Source organism: Petromyzon marinus, chromosome 44, assembly GCF_048934315.1.
Source record: "Petromyzon marinus isolate PM22_M1 ecotype Great Lakes invasive population chromosome 44, UKy_Petmar_22M1.pri1.0, whole genome shotgun sequence".
NCBI classification, from domain to species: domain Eukaryota; kingdom Metazoa; phylum Chordata; class Hyperoartia; order Petromyzontiformes; family Petromyzontidae; genus Petromyzon; species Petromyzon marinus.
Window position 1 is genome coordinate 6310106 of NC_133710.1, and position 23080 is coordinate 6333185.

The window sequence follows — 23080 nt, forward strand, 5'->3', positions numbered from 1 at the left end:
TATTAGCGATGTCACACGATATTAGCGATACCACACGATATTAGCGATACCACACGATATTAGCGATGTCGCACGATATTAGCGATGTCACACGATATTAGCGATGTCACACGATATTGGCGATACCACACGATATTAGCGATATCACACGATATTAGCGATGTCACACGATATTAGCGATATCACACGATATTAGCGATGTCACACGATATTAGCGATACCACACGATATTAGCGATACCACACGATATTGGCGATGTCGCACGATATTAGCGATGTCACACGATATTAGCGATGTCACACGATTTTAGCGATACCCCACGATATTAGCGATATCACACGATATTAGCGATGTCACACGATATTACCGATACCACACGATATTAGCGATGTCACACGATATTAGCGATGTCACACGATATTAGCGATGTCACACGATATTACCAATACCACACGATATTAGCGATGTCACACGATATTAGCGATACCACACGATATTAGCGATGTCACACGATATTAGCGATGTCACACGATATTAGCGATGCCACACGATATTAGCGATGTCACACGATATTAGCGATGTCACACGATATTAGCGATATCACACGATATTAGCGATGTCACACGATATTAGCGATGTCACACGATATTAGCGATGTCACACGATATTAGCGATACCACACGATATTAGCGATGTCACACGATATTAGCGATGTCACACGATATTAGCGATGCCACACGATATTAGCGATGTCACACGATATTAGCGATGTCACACGATATTAGCGATATCACACGATATTAGCGATGTCACACGATATTAGCGATGTCACACGATATTAGCGATGTCACACGATATTAGCGATACCACACGATATTAGCGATGCCGCACGATATTAGCGATACCACACGATATTAGCGATGCCGCACGATTTTAGCGATACCCCACGTTATTAGCGATGCCACACGATATTAGCAATGTCACACGATATTAGCGATGTCACACAATATTAGCGATGTCACACGATTTTAGCAATACCACACGATATTGGCGATGTCACACGATATTAGCGATGTCACACGATATTAGCGATACCACACGATATTAGCGATACCCCACGATATTAGCGATACCACACAATATTAGCGATACCACACGATATTAGCGATGTCACACGATATTAGCGATGTCACACGATATTAGCGATGTCACACGATATTAGCGATGTCACACGATATTAGCGATATCACACGATATTAGCGATGTCACACGATATTCGCGATACCACACGATATTAGCGATGCCGCACGATATTAACGATACCACACGATATTAGCGATACCACACAATATTAGCGATGTCACACGATATTAGCGATGTCACACAATATTAGCGATGTCACACAATATTAGCGATGCCACACGATATTAGCGATGCCACACGATATTAGCGATGTCACGCAATATTAGCGATGTCACACGATATTAGCGATGTCACACGATATTAGCGATGCCACACGATATTAGCGATACCACACGATATTAGCAATGTCACACGATATTAGCGATGTCACACGATATTAGCGATGCCGCACGATATTAGCGATGCCGCACGATATTAGCGATGTCACACGATATTAGCGATGTCACACGATATTAGCGATGTCACACGATATTAGCGATACCACACAATATTAACGATGCCGCACGATATTAGCGATACCCCACGATATTAGCGATACCACACGATATTAGCGATGCCACACGATATTAGCGATGCCTCACGATATTAGCGATGTCACACGATATTAGCGATGTCACACGATATTCACGATACCACACGATATTAGCGATGTCACACGATATTAGCGATACCCCACGATATTAGCGATGTCACACGATATTAGCGATACCACACGATATTAGCGATGTCACACGATATTAGCGATACCACACGATATTAGCGATACCACACGATATTAGCGATACCACACGATATTAGCGATGCCGCACGATATTAGCGATGTCACACGATATTAGCGATGTCACACGATATTAGCGATGCCGCACGATATTAGCGATACCACACGATATTAGCGATGTCACACAATATTAGCGATGTCACACGATATTAGCGATGCCACACGATATTAGCGATGTCACACGATATTAGCGATACCACACGATATTGGCGATGTCACACGATATTAGCGATGTCGCACGATATTAGCGATACCACACGATATTAGCGATGCCGCACGATATTAGCGATACCCCACGATATTAGCGATTCACATGATATTAGCGATGTCACACGATATTAGCGATGCCTCACGATATTAGCGATGTCACACGATATTAGCGATGTCACACGATATTCACGATACCACACGATATTAGCGATGTCACACGATATTAGCGATACCCCACGATATTAGCGATGTCACACGATATTAGCGATACCACACGATATTAGCGATGTCACACGATATTAGCGATACCACACGATATTAGCGATACCACACGATATTAGCGATACCACACGATATTAGCGATGCCGCACGATATTAGCGATGTCACACGATATTAGCGATGTCACACGATATTAGCGATGCCGCACGATATTAGCGATACCACACGATATTAGCGATGTCACACAATATTAGCGATGTCACACGATATTAGCGATGCCACACGATATTAGCGATGTCACACGATATTAGCGATACCACACGATATTGGCGATGTCACACGATATTAGCGATGCCGCACGATATTAGCGATACCACACGATATTAGCGATGCCGCACGATATTAGCGATACCCCACGATATTAGCGATTCACATGATATTAGCGATGTCACACGATATTAGCGATGTCACACGATATTAGCGATACCCCACGATATTAGCGATGTCACACGATATTAGCGATACCGCACGATATTAGCGATACCACACGATATTAGCGATGTCACACGATATTAGCGATGTCACACGATATTAGCGATGTCACACGATTTTAGCGATACCACACGATATTGGCGATGTCACACGATATTAGCGATGTCACACGATATTAGCGATACCACACGATATTAGCGATACCCCACGATATTAGCGATACCACACAATATTAGCGATACCACACGATATTAGCGATGTCACACGATATTAGCGATGTCACACGATATTAGCGATGTCACACGATATTAGCGATGTCACACGATATTAACGATGTCACACGATATTAGCGATACCACACGATATTAGCGATGTCACACGATATTAGCGATATCACACGATATTAGCGATGTCACACGATATTCGCGATACCACACAATATTAGCGATGCCGCACGATCTTAGCGATGCCGCACGATATTAACGATACCACACGATATTAGCGATACCACACAATATTAGCGATGTCACACGATATTAGCGATGCCGCACGATATTAGCGATACCACACGATATTAGCGATGCCGCACGATATTAGCGATACCCCACGATATTGGCGATACCACACGATATTAGCGATGCCGCACGATATTAGCGATACCCCACGATATTGGCGATGCCACACGATATTAGCGATACCACACAATATTAGCGATACCACACGATATTAGCGATGTCGCACGATATTAGCGATGTCACACGATATTAGCGATGTCACACGATATTGGCGATACCACACGATATTAGCGATATCACACGATATTAGCGATGTCACACGATATTAGCGATATCACACGATATTAGCGATGTCACACGATATTAGCGATACCACACGATATTAGCGATACCACACGATATTGGCGATGTCGCACGATATTAGCGATGTCACACGATATTAGCGATGTCACACGATTTTAGCGATACCCCACGATATTAGCGATATCACACGATATTAGCGATGTCACACGATATTACCGATACCACACGATATTAGCGATGTCACACGATATTAGCGATGTCACACGATATTAGCGATGTCACACGATATTACCGATACCACACGATATTAGCGATGTCACACGATATTAGCGATACCACACGATATTAGCGATGTCACACGATATTAGCGATGTCACACGATATTAGCGATGCCACACGATATTAGCGATGTCACACGATATTAGCGATGTCACACGATATTAGCGATATCACACGATATTAGCGATGTCACACGATATTAGCGATGTCACACGATATTAGCGATGTCACACGATATTAGCGATACCACACGATATTAGCGATGTCACACGATATTAGCGATGTCACACGATATTAGCGATGCCACACGATATTAGCGATGTCACACGATATTAGCGATGTCACACGATATTAGCGATATCACACGATATTAGCGATGTCACACGATATTAGCGATGTCACACGATATTAGCGATGTCACACGATATTAGCGATACCACACGATATTAGCGATGCCGCACGATATTAGCGATACCACACGATATTAGCGATGCCGCACGATTTTAGCGATACCCCACGTTATTAGCGATGCCACACGATATTAGCGATGTCACACGATATTAGCGATGTCACACAATATTAGCGATGTCACACGATTTTAGCGATACCACACGATATTGGCGATGTCACACGATATTAGCGATGTCACACGATATTAGCGATACCACACGATATTAGCGATACCCCACGATATTAGCGATACCACACAATATTAGCGATACCACACGATATTAGCGATGTCACACGATATTAGCGATGTCACACGATATTAGCGATGTCACACGATATTAGCGATGCCGCACGATTTTAGCGATACCCCACGTTATTAGCGATGCCACACGATATTAGCGATGTCACACGATATTAGCGATGTCACACAATATTAGCGATGTCACACGATTTTAGCGATACCACACGATATTGGCGATGTCACACGATATTAGCGATGTCACACGATATTAGCGATACCACACGATATTAGCGATACCCCACGATATTAGCGATGCCGCACGATATTAACGATACCACACGATATTAGCGATACCACACAATATTAGCGATGTCACACGATATTAGCGATGCCGCACGATATTAGCGATACCACACGATATTAGCGATGCCGCACGATATTAGCGATACCCCACGATATTAGCGATGCCACACGATATTAGCGATACCACACAATATTAGCGATGTCACACGATATTAGCGATACCACACGATATTAGCGATGTCGCACGATATTAGCGATGTCGCACGATATTAGCGATGTCACACGATATTAGCGATGCCACACGATATTAGCGATGTCACACGATATTAGCGATTACATTATGAGACCTCCTTTGCCAGAAACAAGATATAGGAATAGGTTTTACCCTTTTAACTGGCACAAGAACTGACACCTTTATTCAAGGCATCATGTTTGCAATAACCACAACACAAGCAGTCAAAATGCAAACAAAAAGACAACTCTGATAATAATATGCACTGTCCTTGAATTTGATTGGTCCACACCCGAGACAGCTTTTCTTAGAGCCTAGTCTCCATTGGTGTTAGCGATACCACACAATATTAGCGATACCGCACGATATTAGCGATGTCACACGATATTAGCGATGTCGCACGATATTAGCGATACCGCACGATATTAGCAAACATGATGCCTTGAATAAAGGTGTCAGTTCTTGTGCCAGTTAAAAGGGTAAAACCTATTCCGATATTAGCGATGTCACACGATATTAGCGATACCACACGATATTAGCGATACCACACGATATTAGCGATACCACACGATATTAGCGATACCACACGATATTAGCGATACCACACGATGTTAGCGATACCACACAATATTAGCGATACCGCACGATATTAGCGATGTCACACGATATTAGCGATGTCGCACGATATTAGCGATACCGCACGATATTAGCGATGTCACACGATATTAGCGATACCCCACGATATTAGCGATGTCACACGATATTAGCGATACCGCACGATATTAGCGATGTCACACGATATTAGCGATAGCACACGATATTAGCGATGTCACACGATATTAGCGATGTCACACGATATTAGCGATGTCACACGATATTAGCGATGCCGCACAATATTAGCGATGTCACACGATATTAGCGATGTCAGACGATATTAGCGATGTCACACGATATTAGCGATACCACACGATATTAGCGATGTCACACGATATTAGCGATGTCACACGATATTAGCGATGTCACACGATATTAGCGATGCCGCACAATATTAGCGATGTCACACGATATTAGCGATGCCGCACAATATTAGCGATGTCACACGATATTAGCGATGTCACACGATATTAGCGATGTCACACGATATTAGCGATACCACACGATATTAGCGATGTCACACGATATTAGCGATGTCACACGATATTAGCGATGTCACACGATATTACCGATGTCACACGATATTAGCGATACCACACGATATTAACGATACCGCACGATATTAGCGATACCACACGATATTAGTGATGTCACACGATATTAGCGATACCACACGATTTTAGCGATGTCACACGATATTAGCGATGCCGCATGATATAAATGTTACACCACAATGCTGCGATTATAGTGATATCGACTTCCTCACAAATGTACGCGATTTCATAAATTGTCTAATTTCATCCCAGACTGTTCTGACTTTTATGGAGTACAAGTAGGGTAACTTTAATAACGCATGAAAATCACGCAAATATTTCCTCAAGAGCATTACCGCAAAATAAGCATTGTAACTCTACAATCTATTTTGTATTAAAACTTTCGTGACTGCAGGAATTAATATTTTATGGTTCTTTCGGTAAAGTCACGTAGATAGAGAAAAAAATATAATAACAATAAAATAATAAAATAAAGTGAACACAAATATCATGACGTTTCGATCGGGAACTGTTCCTGAAACGTCGTGATATTTTTTATTAACTTTATTTTTATTATTTTATTGTTATTATTTTTTCTATCTACCTAACTCTACAATATGTATCGCTCATTACATAACCGCACAGGAGGTGCTGTCACGAAAACCCGATTAATAAGTATGCCATGAAGAAGGGCCATTGCCCGAAACGTCGCCTGTTCTCTAAACCTTTATTATTAAGGCGACACGCACAGTGCTTTGCTATTGAAGAAAGTGGTGAGTTTAACAAAATTAAAATAACGAAGAATACAACGGCGTCAGATGCGCGCCAATTTAATTGGCAACGGCCGCAGTATTTTTGTCCTGTCGGCGAGCCTTGCACACTTCACGTGATAAACCTCAACGCGCACCTAGCCTGGCACCCAGCGCTGTGCTGACGCCACCGCCGCTGAGTGGCGAATATCGGCTGTTGTTGTTGTTGATCCATATTATATAATACTGGACATCTGTGAGAAACTACTGGACATCTGTGAAAAAGAGCTTTGTGGCTCATCGGATTCCTATAGTATAAATACATATTCTGATATTACATTGAGGGACCGTGAGAGAGTGCCACGGTGGCTAGGAGATGTTAACTACCTCGCCAGGTATACAGGAGGTCGTGGGTTCCATCCCGACCCTGACACCTATTGTATTTTTGGAGTTTACGTGTCTCTCTTTAATCATCATCATCATCACGGTGGCTAGGAGATGTTAACTACCTCGCCTGGTATACAGGAGGTCGTGGGTTCGATCTCGACCCTGACGCCTGCTGTATGTTTGGTGTTTGCGGTGTCTCTCTCTCTCCCCGTGGTCGCATGGATTTTTCTCCGGGTCCTCTGGGTTTTCCCTCAACTTTTAGAGTCTTGGCTGCTATACATTTCCACATGGCAAGCCACTTCGTTAAGCTATAATTTGTGACCAGGTCGTCCCGACAGTTCTGTTCCTTCACCTCAAGAAGGCTACTTGTGTTGTGGTCAAAACGTCGTGAGAATTTTATTCTTTATTACGTTTTATTTTTATTATTTTATTTCCATTATTCGTGACTTTACCGAAAGAACCAAGAAGATGTGACGAAGCAGTTCCTGAATGAGAAGCATGCAGCTACGGAGCCGCATGCTGCCTGGCTTAGCCTCAACCTGTGCTGGCATTGCTTTGAGTGGTGCTACTATTTAATAAATAAATAAAATTCAGCCACGCGGTTTTTTTTATCATACGTTACATTGCAGCCAACCACGTTTTAAAGTTAGTTTTGTAAACTTGGTCAGTTCGATTTTTTTGGGTAAATATATAACAAACAATCTGAATAAATTGCTTCACACGTACCCTAGTCCTTGCTTGCAAAATGTACATTTACCCGGTTGTTGCCTCTAGATGGCAACAGGTACATCATGTCTCTTGAAAGCGTCGGCTTTCGCGACCAATGTAATCACCATCACGTCTCTCATTGGTATGCAGGCGGGGATGGGTCTCGCCACGAGTCTGGCCACGAGTAAAGTAATGCTCCGATTTACGTCACCCCGTTTTACGTCGTTTCGCAAATACGTCGTCACTTAGTGAACACCTCTCCGCGATTTGCGTCGCCTCAAGCCCACTACGTCGCCGACAGCGTCATCCGTCTTTTCTCCTACCGAATCCCTCAGCCTTCGTGGACCGTATTGATGGGCCTTGGGTAGATCACCAGAGTGCCCTAGTCTGGCTCTACAAGGGTAACAGAAATTGCTATGGCTTGCCTGGTTTGCCTTGGACAGGTATTAACAATTACCTCTTCAGATGCCTTAACAGTATCTCAACACATTCGTCAATAACATTACCCTAGAGTAGAACAAATAATAGCCGACGTATCAGGTAATAACTCTTCTTCGTAGTAAAGAAACACTATAGCGGAGAGATGTTATGAAGAATGGCTGTTGCCTGAAACGTCACAAATTGCTTATTGAATCCTCTTTCGGGCAGGGTTGTTGATACGTTTGTTGAGTTTGTGTTGTACTTGATTGTTCGCACTGCCAACACATGATACGCCACTTCGGTTGAGCTGTCATTTGTGGCCAGGCCGCCAGGTCGCTTCTGAAATAAATAGCGAATAGCTGCGTGGGCTTCTTCACCTGGTAAATAAAATAGTTTAATTTAGCTTCACCGTTGCATATTACAAACCACAGGGGTTATGTGTTGGGCAGCAGAGGGCAATGTCACAAAAGCCACGAAACTATGCCTCGTTCAACCTGCTGTGATCAGTTTCGTGGGTGGCCCTCATCCAGCAGTGGATTGGCAGTCGGGTTGTGAATATACTGTACACATTCATTCTTGTGGCTCGTATACAGTCAAGCTGAACACACACGTATGACGCTGAGGGTGCAGTGTTCACGCCACAGTGACATTCTTGTCAACGAGCCAGCTCCTGACATTGCTAGATTTGTTGTTGAATGCCCGAGGCTCAGACAGCCAGAGTAAGGGAATAGTTGGTCACCCAAGAGTACTGCTGGCCTTGATGACCTCTAGACGGTTGATCTTGAATGACCTAAATGGTGGAATGTGGTTTGCAGTGGGACTCGAACCCTTGATAGTTGGAGCCAGAGGCACCTTTAAATTATTTAGCTCAGTCATGCGCGCACACACACGCACGCTCACACTTATTACTGCCTATTGTAGCACGGTGCATATATTTTTTTCAGACAATGACCCTTTGTCCACCAGATCGCAATAATGCGTTAATGATTGATTCCCATTAAGTGAGTGCATGAGCTCATTGCAATGCAATGCCACCCCAACAGGTTGCAGTCAATGTTTAGCAGATTCCACACCACTAACGCCATCCCTGTGCCACCGAGCCAAGGGCAGCTGTGGGCAACGACATGTTATGTACTCACGATGACTAAACTGGATTGGCTCTTGTTAGGAGTCATCGGGTCAGTGTGGCCGTTACGTTTAGGGGTCACGATGAATATCAGACCGCGCGAGCCTAGGATCACATCACCGAGAATGCGCCTGGACTCGTTAGATCTCAGAAGCTAAGCAGCGTTGAGCCTGGGTTGTTGCTTGGATGGGTGGATTGACAACATGGGGCTCTCCATGTACACGTGCGAGAGTGTCAGTAATCGACAATCTACTTGCTGTACTGATTCCCGCAGGCTGTGCCTTCCTGTCCACGGCACAGGTTAATCTCTTGTGTGATCCACCAACACTCCCAACCACCTCCAGGTTATTGTTGTGTGTGTGGTGGCGACTTGAGGGGGCCTTCATCCAGCAGCGGATCGATCCCGGCTGATGATGGTGACGATCTGTGTCCGACGGAGCGTTCTCTACGCCGAGGCGTCGTCTCAGAGTGCGTCACCTCCCGCTCGTCTCAACGCATTTTAAAAAGGCGACCGCCAATTTGGGCAGCTGCCCCAGACCAAGTCCCGAGGTGACACGGCACGAATGGGCATAGCCCCGCAGTCGGGTGGCTACGATCGCCGCGTGTTTATTCCGGTGGAGTAACTTGACGAGGGTAATAATTGTGTGGCTTTTGCGTGAATGCGTTGTTGCGTATTCTTACGTCGGTCTGGCGGTTGAGTTGTGAAGGTAACGGGCTTCAGAAAGAGCCTTGTGATTACGCGTATCAAATTCTAGCGGCGCATCATTGCATCGGGCGGTGGTGTTACTCACGCGGCCCTGTCGTTTGAGATGCAGAGTGACGTGCATTTACGTTGAACTTCTTTCGCACCGTACGTCGCCAAGCGTGCTAATCGGAGGTGCGACGTGGATGTTGGTAGGCCCACAGACGTCCAATTGGGTGCCAAGAGACGCAACGTGGAGACCCATAGACACACAGAGAGACTCACGTACTCGTAAACAAACCCATATAGGCTTGCGGAAGAGACACAGGCTGACTTGCAACGGGACTCGCAGATTCACCGCCTGCGTCACCGGTTGCTCTTAAAGACCAGGAGATTGTTCACAGAGAGCCGCTCGGTCCCCCAAGTGCGCTAGCATTGAGTTTCCTGGCTCGGTACGTGACTGCACAGTTTATAAAGATTTTTTTTTAAACTCCCCGAATATTAAACCGGGGGAGGACTAAGTCAGTGGAGGACACCCCGCGTCTATCCGAACAGCCTCGTTGTTGAATGATCTTAAGTGGTTTGTTGACCACGTAGGCTTTGGCGACTAATAATATTCATAATCACGTGTTTTTTTTTTTTGGGGGGGGGGGGTTAGATCGCGTAAACGTGTGCTGAAGTAGCAACTAATTGGCACGTTTTGTTTACGTGATAAGCCCTTACTAATTAGATGTGTCGGGTGGTGATGGTTTAACGGCACATGTACAGTGAGGGAAAAAAGTATTTGATTCCCTGCTGATTTTGTACGTTTGCCCACTGACAAAGAAATGATCAGTCTATAATTTTAATGGTAGGTTTATTTGAACAGTGAGAGACAGAATAGCAACAAAAAAATCCAGAAAAACGCATGTCAAAAATGTTATAAATTGATTTGCATTTTAATGAGGGAAATAACTCAAATCAGTATTTGACCCCTCTGCAAAATATGACTTAGTGCTTGGTGGCAAACCCTTGTTGGCAATCACAGAGGTCAGACGTTTCTTGTAGTTGGCCACCAGGTTTGGACACATCTCAGGAGGGATTTTGTCCCACTCTTTGCAGATCTTCTCCAAGTCATTAAGGTTTCGAGGCTTACGTTTGGCAACTCGAACCTTCAACTCCCTCCACAGATTTTCTTTGGGATTAAGGTCTGGAGCCTGGCTAGGCCACTCCAGGACCTTAATGTGCTTCTTCTTGAGCCACTCCTTTGTTGCCTTGGCCGTGTGTTTTGGGTCATTGTCATGCTGGAATACCCATCCACGACCCATTTTCAATGCCCTGGCTGAGGGAAGGAGGTTCTCGCCCAAGATTTGACGGTACATGGCCCCGTCCATCGTCCCTTTGATGCGGTGAAGTTGTCCTGTCCCCTTAGCAGAAAAACACCCCCAAAGCATAATGTTTCCACCTCCATGTTTGACGGTGGAGATGGTGTTCTTGGGATCATAGGCAGCATTCCTCCTCCTCCAAACACGGCGATTTGAGTTGATGCCAAAGAGCTCCATTTTGGTCTAATCCGGCCATAACACTTTCACCCAGTTGTCCTCTGAATCATTCAGATGTTCATTGGCAAACTTCAGATGGGCATGTATATGTGCTTTCTTGAGCAGGGGGACCTTGCGGGCGCTGCAGGATTTCAGTCCTTCACGGCGTAGTGTGTTACCAATTGTTTTCTTGGTGACTATGGTCCCAGCTGCCTTGAGATCATTGACAAGATCCTCCCGTGTAGTTCTGGGCTGATTCCTCACCGTTCTCATGATCATTGCAACTCCACGAGGTGAGATCTTGCATGGAGCCCCAGGCCGAGGGAGATTGACAGTTCTTTTGTGTTTCTTCCATTTGCGAATAATCGCACCAACTGTTGTCACCTTCTCACCAAGCTGCTTGGCAATGGTCTTGTAGCCCATTCCAGCCTTGTGTAGGTCTACAATCTTGTCCCTGACATCCTTGGAGAGAGCTCTTTGGTCTTGGCCATGGTGGAGAGTTTGGAATCTGATTGATTGATTGCTTCTGTGGACAGGTGCCTTTTATACATGTAACAAGCTGAGATTAGGAGCACTCCCTTTAAGAGTGTGCTCCTAATCTCAGCTCGTTACCTGCATAAAAGACACCTGGGAGCCAGAAATCTTTCTGATTGAGAGGGGGTCAAATACTTATTTTCCTCATTAAATGCAAATCAATTTATAACATTTTTCACATGCGTTTTTTCTGGATTTTGTTGTTATTCTGTCTCTCACTGTTCAAATAAACCTACCATTAAAATTATCGACTGATCATTTCTTTGTCAGTGGGCAAACGTACAAAATCAGCACGGGATCAAATACTTTTTTCCCTCGCTGTATACTTACGCGACCAAATCCAAAAAAACTGTAATTACGGTGTGTTTACCTTTCCTACACTTTGTACTCCTATCGTGTTTTCGTATTGTTTGTTGTTGTGACGTTCTGACCCCGTGCCCCTACTGAACATATTTGCAAAATAGCTTCATAGCTCATCGGATTCCTTCAGGATGTTATTCACATTTGCTGTTGGTGATCTGTGCTTAACGCCTGCCGCTCTCTGTACGCTGCGTGTACCGTTGGGGAGGCCACGTGGATTTTCATGCGCGCCATGCAATTTTAAATATTAAAAAATTGCATGGCGGGTTTAACGGCACATTTATATTTAGGCGATTTAACCCAAAAAAATCCTGTATTATAGATCATTATTCGTTTGTTGCTTTGTCTTCACAGTGCTGATTCAACAACAAGATTTATCTCACTGAAAACTGTTGAGAGACGATCGTCAGTTTACACAAAATGTGAAATATATACAGAGAGAAATGTTTGGTCAAATAAATCCAATACATTTCGATTTAAAGCATTCGTGACTGCAAGGATTCATCTTCTTTGGAATAATATTATTATTCTCATTCTACGTGACTTTACCGAAAGAACCAAAGAAAAATCCAATACAGTCTTAACATTTTAAGCATTTTTCATTAGATTTATATTTTATGAACACGTCATATGACGGGCAATTACACTAGTACACATTTAAAAATCTGATTCTGATTGATTAGTTCACGCCTCGCGACCCGCTGGCTTTACATCACTCCCACGCGTCCCTCCTCCCCACCACCACCACTACCCTGATCCATGAACCGTGTAGCCCCATGGGGGACGGTGTGGGGGTTGTGCACGTGGAAGGTTTGGGGGAGTTAGATTTTTTGTGTTGCTGTTTGCAGGCTGTTGGTGGAGTCCGTGGGGCAGAGAGAGAGAGAGGGGCGAGGGGGGTGTGCAGGCTGCGAGAGAGGCGAGGTCTACTCGGCGACAAATCGCTCGGGATAAGAGACTCACGTCCGTTGACTTGCGTAGAGATCCACAGACTTTGTGCAGAGAACCGCGAACTGGCATCGCGGACACCCGCAGACTCGCACAGAGACGCGCAATAGTGTGCCGCGGTTACTCGCATAGAGGAACATGGACTCGCATAGACACCCAGAGATGCAAACATAGACACCCATGGACTCACTATGCAGATAACCATGGACTCACAGTAGAGAGGCATGGATTCACATTGACACCTATAGACTCACATAGAGACACATAGACTCACACACATAGACACACACAGAGACTAGCATAGAGAACCATGGACTCACATAGATACCCATAGACTCACACACACAGACACCCACACATAGACACACATACATAGACCAGAATAGAGAACCATGGACTCACATAGATACCCATAGACTCACACACACAGACACAAAGACAGACACCCACACATAGACACACACACACATATACCAGCGTAGAGAACCATGGACTCACATAGATATCCATAGACTCACACACATAGACAACCCACAAATAGACACACACATATACCAGCATAGAGAACCATGGACTCACATAGATACCCATAGACTCACACAGACACCTACACATAGACACACACAGAGACTAGCACAGATAACCATGGACTCACATAGATACCCATAGACTCACACACACAGACACCCACACATAGACACACACACATATACCAGCGTAGAGAACCATGGACTCACATAGATACCCATAGACTCACACACACAGACACCCACACATAGACCAGCATAGAGAACCATGGACTCACATAGATACCCATAGACTCACACACACAGACACCCACACATAGACACACACACATACCAGCGTAGAGAACCATGGACTCACATAGATACCCATAGACTCACACACACAGACACCCACACATAGACCAGCATAGAGAACCATGGACTCACATAGATACCCATAGACTCACACAAACAGACACCCACACACAGACACCCACACATAGACCAGCATAGAGAACCATGGACTCACATAGATACCCATAGACTCACACACACACAGACACCCACAGACACAAATGGAGGAGGCGCAGAGGGAGACAACGAGTTGAAACAGAAGCGGGGAGTTTAACTCGGACTTGACGTACTCGCCGGCGCGTTTGTCCTCTTGTGACCGTGACATCTTAAGACACGAGGAGGTGATGGGGGTTCTGAGAAGGTGATGGGGGTTCTGAGGAGGTGAGAGGCGACGTGGAGAAGCACGCTGGAGACGCGGCGAGATGGTGAGATATGCGGAGACACAAATTAGGTAGGGCGGGATCAAGGTGAAGACGCCGAGAGACGAGACACGTGGAGACACCGGGGGATTAAGGAGTCCAAGATACGGTGAGAGAAGGTGAAGAAGGCGCGTGTGGAGACTCACGTGATCTCCTAGAGGAGACGCACGTGTAGATAAGGACACAGACACGCGGAGACTCCCGACACAGCCGCCGCAGGTAAGTTCTTCTTGAGACAAGACACAGACACGGAGAGACGACACTTTCTTTCATCTAAACCAGAGTAATGCGCCTGATCTCGTCCGATCTCAGGAGCTAAGCAGCGTTGAGCCTGGGTTGTTGCTTGGATGGGTGGATTGACAACATGGGCTTCTCCATGTACACGTGCGAGGGTGTCAGTAATCGTCAACCTACTTGCTGTACTTCTCAAACCAAAGTAATACACCACATGTTGCTACTGTGTATGGGGCTTAAAGTCCGCACGGCAAGATATGGTGGCACACCTTATCACTTTCACGTCCGATTAGAGCGGTTGGCTACGTACGGTGCGAAAGAAAGTTCAACGTACATGCGCACAGACGTTATTCTTTTTCAATGTTCACTCATATATATTTTAAAAAATCAACTCGTCTAAAATTTCAAGTACAACGGTGTACTTTGCTGTACTGTCCGCTGCTGTCCACAATATATCCCCGCAGTAGCAGCCGATACCAAACCTGTTGCATACTACCCGTGCATGTGGTCGCCCATGCAAGCACTATCCAGGATCAACCCCTGCTTAGCTTTCGAGACCTGACAAACTCGGGCACATTCCGTGTCATATGGTCATCGGCAGGGTTAGGTTAATGTCAGGGTTAGGACTAGGGAGTGATTGGTTTGAATTATGCTAGGGTTAGTTCGGGCTCAGGTTAGAGATGTAGTCAATGACAGGGTAGGTGCTGATGTTCGACATGAGGGTTAGGGTCAGATGTGGGGTTGGATCAGGCCTATGGTTCGGGTTCAATGTAGGGTTAGGCAATGTGTGTATGTTGAACTTCTTTCGCACCGTAGGTAGCCAACCGTGCTAATCGGAGGTGCGGGGTTGCGCTAGATATACTGCTGTTGTTATGGCTATAGGGGGCGGTTTTGGCTCAAGATAGGCTTTGTGCTGGGGCTATTTTGTTGTTTGGTTCGGGTCAAAGCCAGAGCACAGTCCTTAACAATCAAGTACCACAGCACTCTCCGTTAGTCCAGCGATCACGCTCTCTCATCACGGCAACCCTGCGTTGTGGTTTATTTCAGGGCTACCGCTCGCTCACGGACAAACTCGAAGAGCGGAACGATGTAGCGAGAGACCTCTCGGGTCGACAAGGGGAGAGATCCTCAAGGCTTGGTGGGGAAGAGTGGCGAGCGGGGGGTTGAGTGGGGGGCTCTGCACCCCCTCCCCCCACCACACTTCCAACCCCCCCGTATCATGGAACACGCGTTCCGCACCCTGCCCCCGTACCCCTCAAAGACCCCCAAGGAGGAGTTTGGGGGTCTTGCTGACTGCTGGCCGAAAGGTGGGTGGACCTCCTTAGGATCAACACGTTCTGGAGATGTGTGGCAATAGTTCACGGTGGCTAGGAGATGTTAACTCCATCGCCTGGTATACAAGAGGTCGTGAGTGCGATCCCGACCCTGACGCCTGCTGTATATTTGGAGTTTGCGTCTCTCTCTCCCCGTTCACGGTGGCGAGATGTTAACTCCATCGCCTGGTATACAGGAGGTCGTGAGTGCGATCCCGACCCTGACGCCTGCTGTATATTTGGAGTTTGCGTCTCTCTCTCCCCGTTCACGGTGGCGAGATGTTAACTCCATCGCCTGGTATACAGGAGGTCGTGAGTGCGATCCCGACCCTGACGCCTGCTGTATATTTGGAGTTTGCGTCTCTCTCTCCCCGTGGCCGCGTGGATTATCCTCGAGGTCCTTCGGTTGGTCCCTCCGCATTTAGAATCAACATCACGCGTTTAGAGTATTTGGCTGCTATACATGTCCACGTGATAAGCCACTTTGTTGGGCAATCGCGTCTGAAAAATAGCTGCATAGCTCAGGGTGGTCTTACCTGGTTAAAAAAAAATAGGAGTAGCTTAAAAATGTACGCGCACATACAGTTAGTTTCTCAATCCCCTGCTGGATGAGGGCCTCTGAACCGAGGCCAGGTTCATACAGGGGCACGAGGGACTGCAGCTGGTGGCCTTGAATTTTGAAGGCCCTCTAAAACGCATTATAATATAATGTAAAACAGATTTATTACGGTTGAAATACATGATTTTGACGCTACGGGAAATTTCGTTTTCAAACCAATAACATCTATATTTGTCATACTCATAATACTGCCAATGATGTGCTGATCAACTTCAATTGTTATTCATTCGTGTATATATATCCATTCGCATGTACAATTTTAATAACTAAGGTGAATAACGACAGAGCGTTTGGGGTCGGGCATGGGTGCTGATAAAAGGGTCAAGAGAAGGAATTGAATTTACAGAGAGGGCCCCCCCCGCAAAACAATAACAGCCCCCCCCCTATCAAACTCAATCCTGCCTTGTCTCTTAACTCTATTCCAGAGGAATCGTTCCATCTGGCGTTTGACGCAGGCAGCTGCCTGGGCACCGTGGACGACCCCTCCCGGTCCTTCCTGCGGCCACGTTCCCCGGCGCATGGCAACCATCTCCATGGCAACAGCAGGCCGCATCCCGGCATGCACCACTCTCACCTCGCCGGACATTACCTGGAATGCAGGTGCCCGGCAACATCGTCTCTCTTCCCTATGGCTGCCGATGTTAGATGCGGAACGACGACCGCAATTTCACACTCAGGCGGTCAAGCCGGACAACCGCGTCAGGAGCCAGCGGAGTTGTGTATCGCCGCGATGATGCCTCCTTCGTATGCGTGGATCGGGGCATTGCATCGTGATAACGTTGTTATACGGTGTGTTCTGGATGACCCGCAGCATGCAACGAAATCAGGGTCGGTGCTGCCTCGTGCCGCACAGGGACAGCTTCTGCCGGGGGGGGGGGGGGGTCCCCTTAGCTGGACTGCAGCTGGCCATTGTAATTGTTGAGATGGAGTGTGATGTTAAGGCGTTCGGTCTTGCTGGGGCAAAATATGCAAATCCTTATCCGTGAAACTCAACTCAAAGGTGAAAAAAAATTACGCAATGGTCCCGTGGATGAAGGAGGAGAGGAAGATCTTGAGCCTGGACTTAATTAGGAGATGGTTCATATTCTTGGTTCTTTCGGTAAAGTCACGTAGAAGGGAAACAATAAAATAAGAAAAATATAAACCAATTATATTATTTTATTGTTTCCCTTCTACGTGACTTTACCGAAAGAACCAAGAATATGAATCCCTGCAGTCACGAAAGCGTTAAATCTAAATTTAGGATATGGATCGTGAACTGATGTCCAGGGGGAGGGAATTCCAGACCAGAGAGGCGAATTGTGGAGAAGGAGTGACTTCCCACCGAGGCAGGGGTTAACTGGGGGTGCGAGGTAGGAGACTTCGTGGAGGGGAGTAGAGTGAGATGAGAAGGGAGAGGTAGGCGAGTGCATGGTGAGATGAGAGGGGAGAGGCAGCAGAGTGCGTGGAGGGAATTCGAGAGAGATGAGAGGGGAGATTGTGTCGACGGGAATAGATTGAGATATGAGGTAGGAGAGTGCACGGTGAGATGAGAGGGGAGAGGTAGCAGAGTGCGCAGAGGGAATCTGAGAGAGATGAGAGGGTAGAGTTAGGAGAGTGTGTGGTGGGGAATAGAGTGAGATGAGAGGGGTGGTTTAGGCAGGGCTGTCCCCTGTATAGTCAATTCGTGCTTTAACTCAGAGGTAGTCCTGCCAGACCGTACAGGCCCAACGCAGCTTCACCACGCGGCACAGCCACGCCAGTGGCACGGCAGGCGGTGCAACTGCACCAGGGCCACGTGACAGAGGGTTGGTGTTGAGGGGCACGTTCCTGGCCACAACAAAGTTGTGGAAATTAAACAGAAAGGGGGGTGGGGGAGGACGATTATGTATTCCTCGCTCCAGTGCGCACACCAACCTCACTATGCCACTTGACTTACATAGACGCCCATAGTCTAGCAGACAGACCGATTTGTACTTATGCTTAACTTTCCTATACTTTGTATTGTTTATTGTTGTAAATGTCTGACCTCCCCAACCCCCCGCCCGCCCCCCCCCCCCGCGCGCCCTCCCCCTTCTGGATATCTGTGAAAAAAGAGCTTCATCGGATTCTTCCAGCCTAAATAAATATTGTGATTCCGATAATAGTCTTACATAGGCTCCACACACACGCACGCACGCTAACCATGACCACTCTGTGCTTCTCAGCTTCACCACTGCAGTGGCACCACCACCACCACCGCCGCCATCAGCAGCACCAGCTTCTTCCGGAGAGTGCGGTGTCTCCACTCTCAGCTGTCGCACCGCCCAGCTCTGCCCGTGCTCTTTTGCCACCGCCGGCGCTTCGGGGATGACGACGCCGTCGCCGGCCTCCTGCTGCTGCCGCCACCCGGCGCGCCGGCGCACGGGCGCGGCTACGGCGGCTCCCGCCGCCGCCACCACCGGCGCTGGGTTCCTATCCGGCTCCGCGGAGTTCCACGGCGGCGAGGGCCGAGCCATGGCGTCGGCGCTCCTCCCGCACGTCCACGGTCAGCGCCGTGCCCTGCCTGAAGGGAGGACACCTGAGAATCGTCATCAGCAGCAGCAACCCCACCAGCAGCACCAGCACCAGCAGAATCATCATCAGCAGCGGCAGAATCAGAACCTTCGCCAGCATCAGCACCAGCAGCTTGGAGAGCAGCACCAGCAGCATCACCTCCATCAAAGCCTTCAGCAACGCCATGAGCAGAATCAGCGGCGGCACCTTGGTGAGCAGCGTGAGCCGCTCCGCCCTTCCGTGCCGTCCTGGCTTTGCGTTGCGTCTCACGGCGAAGGCGCCGGCTATTTTGGCGTGGAGCGCCAGCGGCCGGCGCCACCGTTCCCGGCGTGCCAGAGCCTCTCCTCCTCCTCCTCCTCGGCGGCCACCGCCGCGGGGCCGGGCGGCTTCCCGGCGGCGGCGCGTGACTCGGAGGACCCGGCGATCAGCGGCGGCGGCAGTGCAACCGGCGAGGCATGCCGGTGGGAGGAGTGCCGGGCGGCGTTTGGGCGGCGCGAGCAGTTGTGCCGCCACATCGAGAAGAGCCACGTGGAGCCGCAGCGCGGGGAGGAGTTTGCGTGCCAGTGGGAGGCGTGCGGGCGGCGCCGGCGCCCGTTCAACGCGCGGTACAAGCTGCTCATCCACATGCGCGTGCACTCCGGGGAGAAGCCCAACAAGTGCATGGTGAGTGGTGGCAGGGAAGGTAGTGGTGGCGGTCAGCTTGGGCGGTGGTGATGGTGGCAGTGATGGTGGTGGAGGCGTTGCTGGTGGCAGTCGTGAGCATGGTGGTGGCGGCGGTGGTGGTAGTGGTCGCGGTCGTAGTGGTGGCAGTGCTGGTGGTGGTGGGCGTGGTGGTGATGGTGGTAGCGGTGATGGGCTTGGTGGTGGTGGTAGTTCTACAGTGGTGGTGAAGATGGTGGTGGTGGGCGTGGGTGGTGAGATACTTCAATTATTTAATATGAAAACCAATCACAACATTGACCTCTATCCACTTGTAGGCCGGTGCTGCGTTCACCTTGTCCCACACAGGGACAGCTGCCATCAAGGGGTCCCCTAAGCTAAATAACTTTGCTGTGAGACGTTTGTTACATGACAATCAGAATATAAATGTAAGTTGTAGTAGGTGTCTCCTAATTAGACGTAGCTTCATGCCAGAGACATGTACTGTACAATTATTGTAAGTGTACAGATCGTTACAGCTCTGCAATGTGTTTTCTTCGGCACGATGTCCGACGTTTCGCTCTAAAAGCAAAGTGCTGCTTCAGTTCAGTTGCTGAAGAAGCTTTCTCACCATCAAAACGAAATACGCCGACGGTTTTTGCAAGGCGTCTTGAGATGAAGTTGCATTTAGATGTTGTATAAATCCACAGTGGGTTGTGTATACTCACACAGAGCCCCATTTACTCACACAAACCCCCATATACTAACACAAACCCCCATATACTCACACAGAGCCCCATTTACTCAGACAGAGCCCCATATACTCACACAGATCCCCATATACTCACACAAACCCCCATATACTCACACAGAGCCCCATTTACTCACACGGAGCCCCATATACTCACACAGATCCCCATATACTCACACAAACCCCCATATACTCACACAGAGCCCCATTTACTCACACAGAGCCCCATATACTAACACAAACCCCCATATACTCACACAAACCCCCATATACTCACACAGAGCCCCATATACTCACACAGAGCCCCATACAGACTTACATCGAGACCTACAAATTCACAGAAAGATGCGATCACATTGAGACGCTGCATTTATGTATACACACACACAAACATTGCATTGTATAAACTCTAATACCCGGAGGCTCACATAGAGGCGCATGAATCTCCCAGCCGTGGCAATAATGCAATGCGAAACTCAGCACATTCGTTAATGCCACTGCCTTAAAAGGAAAATATATATATAATGATATATAATAAAATATGCAATGATATATGAATAACTAGCTTTACTACCCGGCTTCGCCCGGGACTTGGATTCAGCACGTCCGGCCGCCTTTGTCTCCCCAGTGGCGATGTTCACACACCACACCAGTTACTCGTTTGAGGCTGAGTCGACCTAGGGGAGGCCCAGGACCGGTTCAGATCAGGGGCGGAGCCAGGGGGGGTGACAGGGGGGGTGACATTCTGCGTGTAAGTGAACGACACTCGGTCTGGCGGACTCCGGTGCAACTGCGTTGTCAGAGTGTGTCCGCCAACCGATGGCGTCTGGTTCAACAGCCTGACTCTCTCATCATTCTTGAAATTAACATTTGTTGAATGTCACCCCGGCCTGAAATCCTGGCTCCGCCCCTGGTTCAGATAATCATCACCGGTGGTGGCCGTGAGAGGGAATCAGACTCGGGTCGCCGGGTTCGTAGCGCAGCGCGCTATCCACTACACTACAATGCGTTACGCTTCCACATGCACGGGTCACGTGACATGATTGACGTCACAGCTCACTTGATGTGCAAAAAATGCATTATTGAGCCCCCCTCCCCCCAAAAAAAGTGTATTTTTATAATTTTTGCATGGTGTACAGTCTGGAAAGTTCCCACATGGCAAATTTCAAGTTTGTTGCATGTCGGGAAGTACGCTAAACATTTTGAACAGACACGCATGATCACAACTTTTTGCCTTTTACATATATGGAGATAACAAAAATAATGATATGAATTAAAAATATACAATGATATATGAACAATAACATATATAATGTGCTACAATGGCCATTCGTATGTGCTATGAAGAAGGGCCATCGCCCGAAACGTCGTCCTTTATATTTTTATTTTAAGGCCACGGTGGTGTTGTTATTGACGAACGCGTTGAGCGTCATCGTTATTTGTGCTCCTGCACCACTGCCTACACAGAAGCAGAGGTATCTCCAAATAAATTGCAAATAAGTGTTAAGGACAACGTCCTTTTGAGTTAGAATGCGTAAATATAAATATCACCTTCTTTGTCTTTTTCGGTAAAGTCACGTAGAATGAGAATAAAATAATAAAAAATAAAATAATAAGACAATAAAATTCTCACGACGTTTCGACCACAACACAAGTAGCCTTCTTCAGGTGAAAGAACAGAACTGTCGGGACGATAGAGCTTCAATTTGAATCCTTGCAGTCACGAAAGCTTTAAATCGAAATATAAATACCACCTTGACCTACCCTGCAATCGGTGGGTGTATGCCACATTTACATTCACGCGATCTATCCCATAACACTTTATCATGAATAATATTGGTCGTGAGAGCCTACGCGTTAACCACTTCCCGTTCCGATGACGCACAC

General features: G+C 47.2%; 1 protein-coding gene across 2 annotated transcripts in view; it reads left to right on the forward strand.

Moving 5' to 3' along the window:
- Positions 1-13675: 13675 nt before the first annotated feature.
- The window catches only part of LOC116951958 (uncharacterized), a 33422-nt gene continuing 24017 nt past the window's right edge, over positions 13676-23080 (forward strand). For both annotated transcript variants that reach the window (XM_032970880.2, XM_076073973.1), the window contains exons 1-4: positions 13676-15342; positions 16405-16664; positions 17715-17889; positions 19476-20466. In XM_032970880.2, the coding sequence (XP_032826771.1) occupies positions 16577-16664; positions 17715-17889; positions 19476-20466 (1254 nt within the window). In that variant the 5' untranslated portion in view covers positions 13676-15342; positions 16405-16576. The remainder of the gene's footprint in view (positions 15343-16404; positions 16665-17714; positions 17890-19475; positions 20467-23080) is intronic.